The following is a 13,725-nucleotide window of genomic DNA, read 5'->3' on the forward strand; positions in this document are numbered from 1 at the left end:
ATAAAGGATTAGCATTTATAACATCTGCAATAGTCATTTTTAAAGAATATTTTAACAGGTTTTCTCCATTTCTTAAGTAAATATTTAGAAAAATTCACTCTGTTTGCCCCTTGCACTGAAGCACTCTGGTTCTGTCAGCTGTGTTAAGTCTGGGGAGGACAATCTCTGGCCCCACCGACGTGTGAGATTGAGGCACAAGCCCGCCCCAAAACCCCGTTTGTGAGGATGCTGTTTAATTCATTACCCTGTTACAAATGAGTGCCACAAAATAACAGACAGTACACCACATGCAATTAAAAGATTTAGCTTTATAATTCTTAATTTGACTAAAGGGTTAGCAAAGAAAAGAACGAGAAAAGAAAAGGGCCCAGTTTAATGAAACAGTCTAATATGCACAAGTTGGAGATCACGGTTTCTCCAAGTCACGGATACTCAATTGATCTCACCCCGGCGAACCATGATCCCGCTCCGGGTCGAATCCTACGATCTCTTCTCTCCAGCGTCTTCCCTCTTTATTCCCCTCGAACCACACAAAAAAACCCCCAAGCCCATCCTTAGTGTCCCTCACCAGAGAACCCGCCCCTTCAATTCAACCATCCTAATTGGGTGGCAGACTCTTATCTTCAACAATAACCCAAACATAAGGGGAAAACAAGCAGCTCTCACAGAACAGCACCAAATGAAATACATACAGCATAACAGTAAAAACATCAACCGGGAGATTACAGCATTTTTGCCGAAAGGCTCGATTTAGCATGTTTTATCTGTTCATGCCGGCAATCTCAAGTGACAATGGGAGAATTAATTATTTCACACAACTATCTACAAACACACCCTTGTGATAAAAACTAATGTAAACCATGTGTCAAACTTTATGAGCTGGTGATTTATTTTTCTGTCGGTCAGCTTCCTATGTGGTTGTATCTTAGTTGACATGTAGGAAAAAGAATGAGTGAAGTTCTCACTCTGTGATAGCAAAACTCCTACAGAACAGGTTCATCCTGCTTGCTTGGAAAGAAGGACGTGAAGGAAAAGAGCACTAACATCCTTCGGTAGGGGAAATTTCTCAAACGTAACAGAGAGCAACTCGGCAATTATACAAAAATATATGGACCATTTCCTTCAGGTTATGCAGTGGACGTTCAGGCCACTGTCTTCCACACCATCACTGGCCTTATCAACTCTCATCTCTCATCCACCAATCCCACAGTTTCCTAATCCCGAACCTCCCGCTTCCACCTGCTACCCAAGATCCATAAACCTGCCTGTCCAGGTAGACCTGTTTGTCCCTGCTCCACGGAACTTCTACCTGCTCTGTTTTACCCCCTCCCCCAGTTCAATCCCTTCCTACCTACACCCATGATACCTCACACACTTCTGATCTTTTCAATGATTTCAAGTTCCCTGGCCTCAATCATCTCACTTTCATTTTGGATGTCCAGATCTATACACCTCCATTCCCCATCAGGAGGGCCTTGAAGCTCTCCGCTTCTTTCTGGACAACAGACCCAACCACTTCCCCTGTGCCACCACTCTCCACCATCTGGCAGAACTGGTCCTCACCCTCAATAATTTCTCCCTCGGCTCCTCCCATTTCATTCAAACCAAAGGTGTGGCCACGGGTCCCAGCTATGCCTGCCTGTTTATTGGCTATGTGGAACAGTCTATGTCCCAAGCCTACACTGGTATCCGTCCCCCCGTTTTCCTATGCTACATCAGCGACTGCATTTGTGCTGCTTCCGACACCCATGTGGAGCTCATCAACTTCATCAAAGTTGCCTCCAACTTCCACCCTGGTCCATTTCCGACACCTCTCTCCCCATTCTCAATCTCTTTGTCTCCATCTCTGGGGACAATCTATTGACTGATATTTTTATAAACCCACTGACTCTCACACCTTGTGAACGCCTCTTCCCCACCCTGTCACTTGTAAAAATCCCATCCCATTCTCTCAGTTCCCCTGCCTCTGCCACATCTGCTCCAGAACAAAGGAGATGTCCTCCTTTTTCAAAGAAAGGGGCTTCCCTTCCTCCACCATCAACACTGCCCACAACCACATCTCTTCCATTTCACACATGTCTGCCCTCACCCCAACCTCCTGCCACAGTACCAGGGATAGGGTCCCTCTTGTCCTCACCTACCACCCCACCAGCCTCCGTGTCCAGTATGTAATTCTCTGTAGCTTCCACCATCTCCAATGGGATCCCACCACCAAACACATCTTTCCCTTCCCCCCACTTTCTGCTGTCCGCAGGGATCGCTCCCTACGCGACTCCCTTGTCCATTTGTCCCTCCCCACTGATCTCCCTCCTGGCACTTATCCTTGCAAGCAGAACAAGTGCTTCCCCTGCCCCTACACCTCCTCCCTCACTACCATTCAGGGCCCCGAACAGTCCTTCCGGGTGAGGTGACACTTCACCTCTGAGTCTGTTGGGGTCATGTACTGCGTCCGGTGCTCCCGGTGTGGCCTCCTGTAGTTCAATGAGTCCTGATGTAGATTGGAAGACCACTTTGCCAAGCACCTACACTCCATCTGCCAGAAGAAGCGGGATCTCTCAGTGGTCACTCATTTCAATTCTACCTCCCATTCCGACCTGTCAGTCCATGGCCTCCTCTGCTGCCACAATGAGGCCACACTCAGGTTGGGAGAACAACACATTATATTCTGTCTGGGTAGCCTCCAACTTGATGGCATGAACATCGATTTCTCTAACTTCCGGTATTTGCCCCCCCCCTCCTTTTTACCATTCCCCATTCCCATTTCCTTCTCTTACCTTACCTCCTTACCTGCCCATCACCTCCCTTTCTTCCATGGCCTTCTACTCTCTCCTGTCAGATTCTCCCTTCCCCTGCCCTTTATCTCTTTCCCCAATCAACTTCCCAGCTCTTTACTTCACCCACTCCCCCTCTCCTAGTTTCAACAATCACCAAGTACCTTGTACTTCTTCCTCCCCTCCCCCACCTCTCTTCTTTCTTTACAGTCCTTATGAAGGGTCTCTGCCCAACATGTCAGCTGTTTACTCTTTTCCATAGATGCTGACTGACCTGCTGATTTCCTCCAGCATTTTGTGTGAGTTGATTGGGTTTCTAGAATCTGCAGAATTTCTCGTGTTTGTGGATGTTCTATCAGCACCTCAACAAAATCCGTAACATTTTATTCAATAACAAACAAATTTGAACAAAGGACATTGAATCTTTACAGAGTGTAAGGCACAGATTTACCAACTTCTCAGAAATGAATGAATAAGATTTGGAGACAGAGCAAAGAATAGTAATGACATTAAATTGAATGATAAAGGAGTTCTGACAGTGCAAAAATGATTATTTGTTTGCATTCACTGTGGAATCAATGATAAGGCATCCATCTGTTTAATGTCGTTAGGATGAATTCTCTCACACAAATAGTTGTTGCAATGTGCAGTGTTGCAGGACATGCTTACCCAGGAACTGCTAAGACTACAGAAAGATAAATATTTGCAGATAAGTACATTGCATTATAATATTAAGGGTTGAGTTTGTTGTTATTATGTTAGCTTAGGATTATTGTGCGGAAAGAGGCTATAGAAATGTTAAGCTGCAGAACTTCCTTTGCCTCCTCCTTCCACTTCCAAGCTTAATTTACTATTACAAGCTGAGAATTTCATTGTTATGAAACTGACAACGGGTAAGCCTGTCCTTCACCTGCAGCCTCCTTGGCGTTCTGAACAGATCAATAGGCTTCCTTCCCTACAAATATTTGCTCTGGTCTGGCCCGTGCCAGGTTTCTGTATTCTGAATGAGGGCCTGAAATCATAGAGATTTGATTATAATGTTCAAAATAATGAAGGACCTGACTAAAGCAAACATGAAGAAACTCAGAAGAGTCAACAATCAGAGGCCACTTATTTAGTTATTAGCAAAAGAACTGGAGGCAACCTTCAATCTGGAGTTAATTCCCTATAGAATCAATTAATAGGTAATTATTGGTTAATTGCCTATAGAATCAATTAATAGGTATGAATTTTATAACAAAAATGGGATTTTTTGGAGTAGTTTGTAAAGTAGATGAGAACTCAATTAGCTGAGAATGGGGGGGGGAATGAACACTACTTTTTTGCTGCATAATCCTATATCTGGAATAAATGGCAACACGTTCAACATTGAATAAAATCATGTGCCTTCCCCGAGGTCTTTCTCTGCTCTTAGCTGCCCATTCTACTACTGCGTCACTTTTATTACCAGGAAAATGTCCTATACCCACATGAGAAATTTTTCATTCCGTTCATCAATATCAAATAGCAAACGAATCTATAATAAGGTCAGTAATAATGAAGAGAATTTTACTGGCAAAACTACAGGACGACTCCCGATATCTGAGGGAAATGATGTAACCGGATTGACAGGGTCGGGGGGGAATCGCGCAACCTGATTGGTGGGAAGCTTGGGAGGGCAACACCTCGTGGAGATCTAAACGAATCGCAGAACAGTGTTGGCAGAACTTCCGGTGCGATGATAGGCTGAAGTCTGAGCGTATGTGGAGGGTCGGGTGGAAGCTACTGGTATTCCAGAACTCACGATTTGTAGTTTGGGCCGAGGGCGTGGTTAGTTCATGGGAGACGTTAATAATGTGAAATACCTAAGCTGCGTTCGTCGTTGTATACCAGCTATGGGAATACGCAGCCGAATTCGGGCCGGTTACTAAGGGGAGCGGTGGGGAGCATGCGCAGTGGCTGGCCGCGGTCAGCGGTTCGGCCCACCCCTTGGTCCCGCCCCCCGCCCCTGTAACCCCGCCTCCCGCCGTGGCCCAGCCCCTTCCCGGCCAAGATGGCGGCAGGCGGCTACGCAGACTTGAGGGAGAAGCTCCAGTCGCCTCACCGCGAGAAACAGCGACTGGCCTCGGGAGCAGCGCTGTACAACGGCCGCAAGCGGAAACACGAGGCGGAAGCGGGTGATCCCAGCCTGAGTGGGGCGTGCAGCGGCGAGGAGTACGAGCACGGCAAGTATCACAGCGACTACGACGATGATCGGCTCGGAGAAGCCCGGCGGGTGAAACAGGGCATCCGCCAGGTACGCCTCTTCACCGCCGACCAGTGCACTCAGATTGAGACACAAATCGACAACGTGGTTTCCCGGGCCGAGAAGGGCATTTACCGTGATCACACGGTGGACAGGGCCCCGCTGCGCAACAAATACTTCTTCGGGGAAGGCTATACCTATGGCTCGCAGCTGGAGAAGCGAGGCCCCGGTCAGGAGCGCCTGTATCCCAAGGGAGATGTTGACGACATCCCTGAGTGGGTCCACGACCTGGTGATCAAGAAGCTGGTCGATCACCGCATTATCCCGGAGGGTTTCGTCAACAGCGCCGTCATCAACGACTACCAGCCTGGTGGCTGCATCGTCTCGCACGTGGATCCCATCCACATCTTCGAGAGGCCTATCGTTTCCGTGTCCTTCTTCAGCGATTCGGCTCTCTGCTTTGGCTGCAAGTTCCAGTTCAAACCCATTAGGGTGTCAGAGCCAGTATACTTCTTGCCTGTCCGAAGAGGGAGTGTTACTGTGCTCAGGTGAGTCGGAGTGAGAACCTTAAATACAATAACATTGTATTTGGTGTGTATTTCAAATGTTTCAGGTCGGCCATGCCTTGTTCTGGCTGAGGTGTGTCGTGAGAGTGTAAGATTCCGTGGCTGGTTCGTTGCTTTCTGTTTGTAAGTATGAGTGGCTTGCGGGGGGTTGAGGGGAAGAATACATTGAAATGACAAGAAAGGAAATACTGGAAATAAGTCAGGCGGCATATGGAAAGAGGGACAAGTAGCATTTCAGTTTCGAAAATCATCAGAATTTCCTTAATTTTTGTTTAATTTCAGATTTTCAGTGTTTGTGCTGTTAACATTTTCAAAAACATGATTTGAGCCAAAAGTAGGATATTTAGAATTTCTAACATCAGTGGTATGTAAATTTGTAGGGTTTTGGTTTCCTGTAGATGAAGATTTTTGCATTAGGACAGTTACAAATTATTGTAACTTCAGAAGATCAAAGAACATAAGCCTGTTTGGCAGTGATTTTTTTTTTGACGGTGTGTTGCCATGTGGTTATTTTCCTTTTTGAATTTTCTACAAGAAATTTAGTAATTTTAGTTCAGAAGTAGTTCATTATGCAGAGCAATAAAATTGTAAACATGAGATTCTGCAGATGCCGGAAATACAGAGTAACATACTAAAAATGTTAGAGGTTCTCAGCAGGTGAGGCAGCATCTATGGCAGGGGTTCCCAGTCTGAGGTCCATGGGCCCTTTGCTTAATGGTATTGGTCCATGACATGAAAAGGTTGGGAACCCCTGATCTATAGAAAAGAATAAACAGTCAGTGTTCTCAACCAAGGCACTTCATTAAGGCTCTCTAATACAATTGCAGTCTTGTTTTGGTGAAAGTAACTCGTGCACTGGAGTAAGTTTATATGGATTTCCAGAAGGCCTTTGACAAAGTTTCACAAAAGGAAAGCATGTCGTTTGGCCTGTAGTTTCTGCTCTGCCATTCAACAAGATCACAGCTGACCTTTCATCTCAGTAACTTTCTGGTTTTGGTTGTCTTTGCTATCAAACAATCTCTCAATATTTGCCCTGAACCTGTATGGCACTTTTCTATTTAATACTTGCTGAGTGAAGAACTTTCATTTCTGTCCTAATAGGCCAACTGTTTATTTTCAGGTGGTTCTTGAAGTCTAAATAACACAGGCAAAGGAAACATTAAACCTCAATGTCCTCGCAATAATGTGGTTGTGCTAAAATGCAGTTAATGTGCGTACCCTTCACTTAGTAGTTCAATTGCAGAGCATCCCAGTGATGAGAACCTTAATTTCTATATCAGCTGGAGGAGGTAGAGGTGGAAAATCACAAAGCAGTACAGGTGATTTAATAAGCAAGTTGGCAAAACTGGAAAATGGGTTTCAGTAGTTAAGTCTGAGCTTGTTCATTTGAATAGAAAACCAGATCTAACTTTGTCTTTTATAAGAGTTGAAGCTGTATTCATCAGTGCAAAGCTCTTAGACCACATTGTGCATCATGTGGGTTTCTCTAGCTGGAAAGGATATGTACTAAAGCTTCAATAATCTGGCATCATTGATGCTTTGGTAGTGATCAACTGATAGATTTTAAGCTCCATTGGCTGTTGTTCCTCTTAGTACAAAACAGTTTAATTTCATTTTTTCTTGTAAACCTGGTAAGTTTGCAGGTAGCAGGAAATACACAAAAACTGCTCCAGCTGTAAACCTACTTGTGTCATTGAATCCACAGTGGTCAAGCTTGTGCTTCAGATGCACATCGAGCCTACTGTCTGGACTCCATTCCTGGCTGCATTCCAGATCTCAAGGCTTTTCTCCACTTGTCCTGCTCAGATTCCTGTGTAAGAAGTGAAGACTCATGCTGGGTCATCAGAATTTCTGAGCAATTGAGTGCTGTGTTGTCATTGGAATTAATGCATATTCATTAGGTTGTCAACATGAGAATCTTAATTACATTTGTATTTCATGGAATGTTCATAATTATAGCATAAAATCCAAGCTCCCTCAATTAAATTTTAAGAGGAATCAATAAGATAAAACGTCCCCAGCTAGTAGCTGGAACAAGAGAATAAGCATCAAAGTTGGGAAGAAAAGTTTTTCACAAAAGGTAGAAGATGATAGTTCAATTAGTTTTTTAAAAACAACTTTTTTTCAAGGAAGATATGAAAGGTAGGTGGATAATGTTGGAACACAGTCACTCATGGCTGTACTGGTTTATGGGTCATACGGCCTTTTACATACCCAGAAATTGCAACTAATTGGGTTTTTGTGCTGTGAATCGTTTTTTGGTCAGAAGTCTTTCCGCATCTACTTCTCTCCTGGAAATTTAGGATTGAATCCATTATCCTTGCTGGAAGTTCATTTTCATTATGAAAACTTGACTTGCTTAAAAAAAAATCTATTATTTGGTTTTACTATTTGTATAAATTTGAAATCTTTAGTTATAAAGCTCCCAATTGTGTGCAGTAGTTCCCCTATAAAACATTAATTTAAACTTAATAAATATCACCTGTAATTTCCAAGGAACGTTAATCAGTCTTGATAGCAGCTGTGCAGTCATGTGAATTTAATGCAGATAATAGTGTGTTTGAGTGTGAAAATGTAATCTGTGACATGCCACAAATTACATTGGTCAAGTTGACTGTCCCCTGCTAAGTGAAGATTGAGGTGGTAAGGAGGAAAGTAAAGTGTTATTTTTTATGGGAAAAGGTCATCATTTGGAAGGTGGTTTGATTAGCTAGTTGGCAGCAGGCAGTTAATAGGTTATATATTTCTAGCAAAAGTTTGGGGTTGGGTTGGAATCTAATACTGGCTAAGAAAGAGAAATCTGTGCATTTAGTAGATGGTCTGTGCTTTTGCAGTTCATTAGTAGGATGTTTAGGCTGATGGATCTTATGCACACCATACAGATTACTTTGCTCCAGTTGTATAAAAAAAGCAGATGACCATTTGGCCCCTCATGTCTGTTCTACCATTCAGTAATCGTTACCTGGCACTAGTGTGATGTGAATGTTACCTGCCACTTTCCAGTTCAGACTTGTAGTCTTGGTGTCACTACACGCAGGCATGGACTGCATTCAAGTTTTGGGGGACTGTAACTTTGGACTTTACGCTGAAAGGAAGATAATTGACAATATGGCTGAAGATTGAATGGATGATCTATATTGAGGAACATCTGCGCTGTATCCTGAGTTGGGTTGATTTACTACAACCCTTCCACTTTTTCTCGTGAGATATAACTACGTTCATTGTTTTGATACCATTGATTTCAATTGTACGGGTTTCTCAAGGTGCTGACTTCATCTCAAGGCAGTCGCCTCATCTCTGGAATTCAGCAGTGTTGAAACCTGGAGCCAGTGAGCCCATTATTAGAGATTAGCACTGTTGATGTCACTTCCATCACTTTGAAGCTAGTTGATGATTAGCTGGATTGAATAAATCCTATTTGTGAGTAGGCATACCTGGACAATTTTACCTATTGTTGGATAGATGCCAATATTTTAACTGCACTCAACTAGCTGTCTTGCAGCATGAAAGCAGGTCCTTCTGCTCAGCATATCCGCACCACTTGCATAAGCTAGTTCCATCTGCTCATGTTTGGCCTATAGCCGTCTAAACCTCTCCTATCCATGGATAATCTAGATCACTTAAGTGTTGCTAATATACCTGCTTTAACCACTCTTGTGGTATATGTCACCATCCATCGTTGGTCTGCTTAAATGGTCACCGCTGCCTGACCTGTGTTTCTTCAGCATTTTCTGTTACTCTAGATTTCCAGTATCTGTAGAATCTCTTGTGTTTATGTTGACTTACCTGAAGTATTCGGCAATTTATGAGAGAATCAGCTATGGTTTCCTTTTTCGTCGGTGTACTGGACCACTTGAAGCTTGATAGCTGAAGACTTTCTGTCTTGGCTGGGATTTTCCCACGTGTTTCAACTGGTTACTAATGCAGGCTCACATGATGGAAGGTCGTTTGTGCAGTGCACTGGATATCCTTGGTTACCTTTAAATAACCCAGCAATGTTTCAGAGATTGAAAATTGGAGAGAGAAGAACCCCAGGCATACCCAAGCTTCATTCATTTTCTTTCCAGATCTTGAGCAGTCTTTCCTCAAACCAGAAGTATTTTTCTGGTTTTTTTCCCCTCTCATCGGTCTTTTTTTGAAGAACAAGTAGGAGAACAAGAAGGCCATTTTGCCTCTTGAATCTTCTGCATTCAATAAGACTCTTGCTACTTTCCCTTTTTTTTTCAGTTGCAGACTTTCAATATACATCTCGCTTTCCTGACCTTCAGAGGTTGTTCAGATTTTTCTTGTTGGAACCCTAGTAAACTTTGCCAGATCACTTCTACAATAAATTTGTACTTGTATTTGGATTAAGTTTATAGTTTTGACTTTGAAATCTGTTTTCACTTCTTTAATATACGATGCTGAACTTGTACTGTTATACATTCTTCCCTTCTGTTACATTTTGGTTGGCTTTATTTGCCGCATGCATGTCAAACCACACAGTGCAATGCATCACTTGCATTAGATCAAATCGGTGAGCATTATTCTGGGCATCCCTCAGAGTTGATACACCTCCATTGACACTTTAGCTTGCCCAATGCTGACTAACCCTTTGGAATGCAGAGGAAACCTGTGCTTCTAGGGAGAACATGCAAAATCCTTATAGTGGAAGGATTTGATCTGCACTCTTGCAGCTGTTGTACTAACTGCTGTGCAGCCCCATCATTACTGTATCACTACATCTCACTATTTCTCTTCAGCTTTCTAGGTTCTTTTCGGGGTACTCCTCCCACCTCAACTTCTAATATTGAGTTTAAAATCTTGTCTATAATATTTTCATTTGATTTACCAGGCCAGGTTAACAAATTTCATGACAGATGTCGGTGATATTAAATTTAATTCTGATTCAATGGCTCTACTCAACTTCAACTGAAGCCTTAATCTGTCCATATGGATAACCTCCCTATTACTAGTGCTATTGCCAGAGCCAAGGTTTTGCAAATGAAATTACTTTTCAAAAATGACTTCCCATGTATTTAAGATTGTATCAATTGGTATTTAGTTTGGGTTATAATCTCCTCGTTACTTTAACTGCTCTCATGCCCTCAGCAAATGTCCTTTCTTCTACCCATGTTGGGTTCGTGCATAATCACAGCAACTGGATCCTTCCCCTTCTCCCAGTTTCCTGTCCAACCAAGAGAAAATATTGTTAATCCTACTACCAGATATGATTCACAGCCTTTGATATTCAAGTTTGTGGTTACAAAGTTTCTATTCCCCTGATTTTACTCGCCCTGAACTTCTGGCACATTCCTTATAACTCCAATTTTTTTTTTTGCCTTTACAACTATCCCACCATCCCTTCCCCCACATTTCTTCCCCGAGTAGTCCTGAAATCTGCAGTCTGATTTGGCTGGTTTACTCATCCACATTTCTCTTTTGCACACCGCCTCATACCTGCAGTACTGTGCAAAACTCTTCAACACACTCCTGGCACTCTGAGGTTAGGGTGCCTAAGATGTTTGCACAGTACCTTATTTATCAACCTGGAGCAGAGAGCGAGAGTATAAATCTGGCAGGAGCAAAGAATATTGTGGGTTGGGGGGGCAGAAGAGTGCCAGGGTGGTGGGGGTACAGACACGCCCAACCCTAAAGCAATAGGCAAGGTAATTTGATTCCAAGTAATTGCTTTATTGATCATTACACAATATCTCTCTGCTTCCCACTCCCTCCCCTCTTCCTGCCCCCTCCTGCTGTCAGTCCATAATAGACACCCATATTAGAATCGGATTTGTCATCACTTACCTACGTAATGAATTTGTTTTTCTGGAGCAGGACAGTGCAATACATAAAATTAACTCCAGTACTGCAAATGCAATAGATGTGTCTCCTTCATTGCTATATCCTGGATACCCACACCTGCCTGACTCCAGTTTGCTCTTTATTTTTCCTGAAGGTTGATTAAATAAATCTAAAGTTCTTCTCATCTATGGGACATGTCTGCATGTCTTTTTCTCTCTGCTCTGTTGTGGTCTACAGCTTAGATTCCAGCAGTTTTGAGTTGAAGTTCCCTATGCTGGAAACATTTTCCAGAGACTTTAAGTTCTTGGGGACCACATGTTACCAGTCTGCAGCTAACTGCCTTTCAATCTCAGTTTTGTTTTATGTAATTGTTAAAGGTTTGAAATTTTTAGCCAATTTTAGAATAATTTAAACCAGCCCTCAAAGAATAAACCAGCCAGTCATGCGTACCTTTTTTACCTTTTTTAAACGCTTGGTCCATTCTCTTGTGACTATGCACTTGCTCTCTTTCTGTCTTAAATTGTCACATTACATGAAAGGCATATGTCTTGTCAATCTGATATGATTATAGATTTCTTGGAATTGATAAATTTCTTTGAATGTTGGAAACAATAACCTGACTAGCTTAAGCATTTCAGCACTACAGTTTTACAATGGACACCGATCTTCCAATAGAAAGTGAAATGATCAGGTCTTTAATGTCTGCATAGAATTGGAGGCAAGAATCTGTATACTAGCATAGTACACTTGTGTGTTGTATGGTCTCTAATTCCTGTTTTATATTATTCCTCTAATATGCTAATGAAAAGATCTGATAACCGTTTAAGGGAAATACTTACTTTGGTAGGGCTTGTCCATTTGTTTTGGTTACTAACCATTCCAATATGTGTTGGGGTAATAACAACCAGCTAATTTTGCTGTTCTCTCCAACAAAGACACATTCTTTCTTTTGTTATTTTTGCAGAAGACCCTAACTAGCATTTTAAAACAATGGATAAATTCCCAGATCCAGATAAAATAAATCCAAGACTTTTAAGTGAACCATGTTTTTAAAAAAAAAACACATGGAATTTACTTCTCACTTTTTTCTCTTTGGCTATGGAGATGGTTTCAGAGGATTGGAAAATTTCTACTGTCACTATTTAAGAAAGGAAAAAGGGATGCTATACTAGTCAGTCTAATAACTGCAAAAATGTTCAGAGGGACAGCCTTGAATTTTTAAGAGTTGATGGAATTGCTTGATGTTTCTCCATTATGGTAGTGAGAGAGAGATTGGAGGAATTGTAATAAGTGTACCTACTTGTTATTTTCATAAACAATTGCCATTTTGTGATTATCAAAAGAGATAATTTTGTAAAGATGTTTTGTTTTGGACTCTTGATTGCACATTAAGAACAATTGATAAAATAATGAGTTGAATTTTTGACAGGAACAGTGATTATTCTAAACTTGTAAAGCTACTGTAAAGTTATCAGCTTTCAGTATGACACTGGAGCATCTACATTGAATGTACAAGTCATACAGATCATTTCTTGGGTTACAAGCAAGTTCTGTTTTTGTAGATGTCCATGAATTGAGTTTGCTTACGAGTCAGAAAATAACTTGCATCTCCTTGGTTGTAATAGATAACTGTTAAAAGCACAACTGATGAAGAACGAATACTAAAAGTTTTTTTTAAAAAGGCAGAAAACTAGGGCAAATGTACGTACACCATATTTTTGAATTTAATATTGTGGGAGCTTGTTCATGTATACCAGTGTCCATAAGTTGGGCATTTGTACTCTAGGGACAGTCGTAGAGGGGGGAAAAGAAAGATATATAGTAAGTCCTCAACTGAGTTTCTATAAAGTTAAAATTGGTGCAGTGTAATTGCATGAATTGTGAATTCATTGAGTTTTGGTTATGTGACTATAATAGTTAAATTTATACAATTGTAATCTGGGCAATGATGGCAATGTCAAATTCATTAAAGGCTGTTGTACTGAGCAAGATTTCTGTTCTTGGTAGTAATGTTTGTAATCTGCCTGTGTTGTACATTCTCAATTCAGGAAAATGGAAATAAATAATATAACCATAAGATATAGAGGCAGAATAAGGCTGTTCAGCCCATTGAGTCTGCTCCTTCATACCCTGGTAGCTGATTATTATCCTCAAATGCATTCTCCTGCCTTCTCCGTGTAAAATTTCACACTCTGATTAATCAAGAACCTAGCAACCTCTGACTTAAATATGCCCAATGACTTGGCCTTCACAGTTGCCTGTGTTAGCGAAATCTGAGTTGGCTGAAAGTTTAAGCTGAAGTGGATTTTTGTTAGATCCATGTACAGGTTTGCCCCACTATTCAAAGGTAGAGCGTTCCTATGGAACGGTTCATAATCTG

At 41.9% G+C, this 13,725-nt stretch overlaps 1 protein-coding gene across 1 annotated transcript in view; it reads left to right on the forward strand.

Annotated features, from left to right (window-relative positions):
- The first annotated feature begins 4,467 nt into the window (after nt 1-4,467).
- Nucleotides 4,468-13,725, forward strand: part of alkbh5 (alkB homolog 5, RNA demethylase) — a 29,043-nt gene continuing 19,785 nt past the window's right edge. Inside the window, exon 1 of the mRNA XM_059979667.1 lies at nt 4,468-5,543. Within this exon, the coding sequence (XP_059835650.1) occupies nt 4,804-5,543 (740 nt within the window). The 5' untranslated portion in view covers nt 4,468-4,803. The remainder of the gene's footprint in view (nt 5,544-13,725) is intronic.

Source organism: Hypanus sabinus, chromosome 9, assembly GCF_030144855.1.
Source record: "Hypanus sabinus isolate sHypSab1 chromosome 9, sHypSab1.hap1, whole genome shotgun sequence".
Lineage (NCBI taxonomy): Eukaryota > Metazoa > Chordata > Chondrichthyes > Myliobatiformes > Dasyatidae > Hypanus > Hypanus sabinus.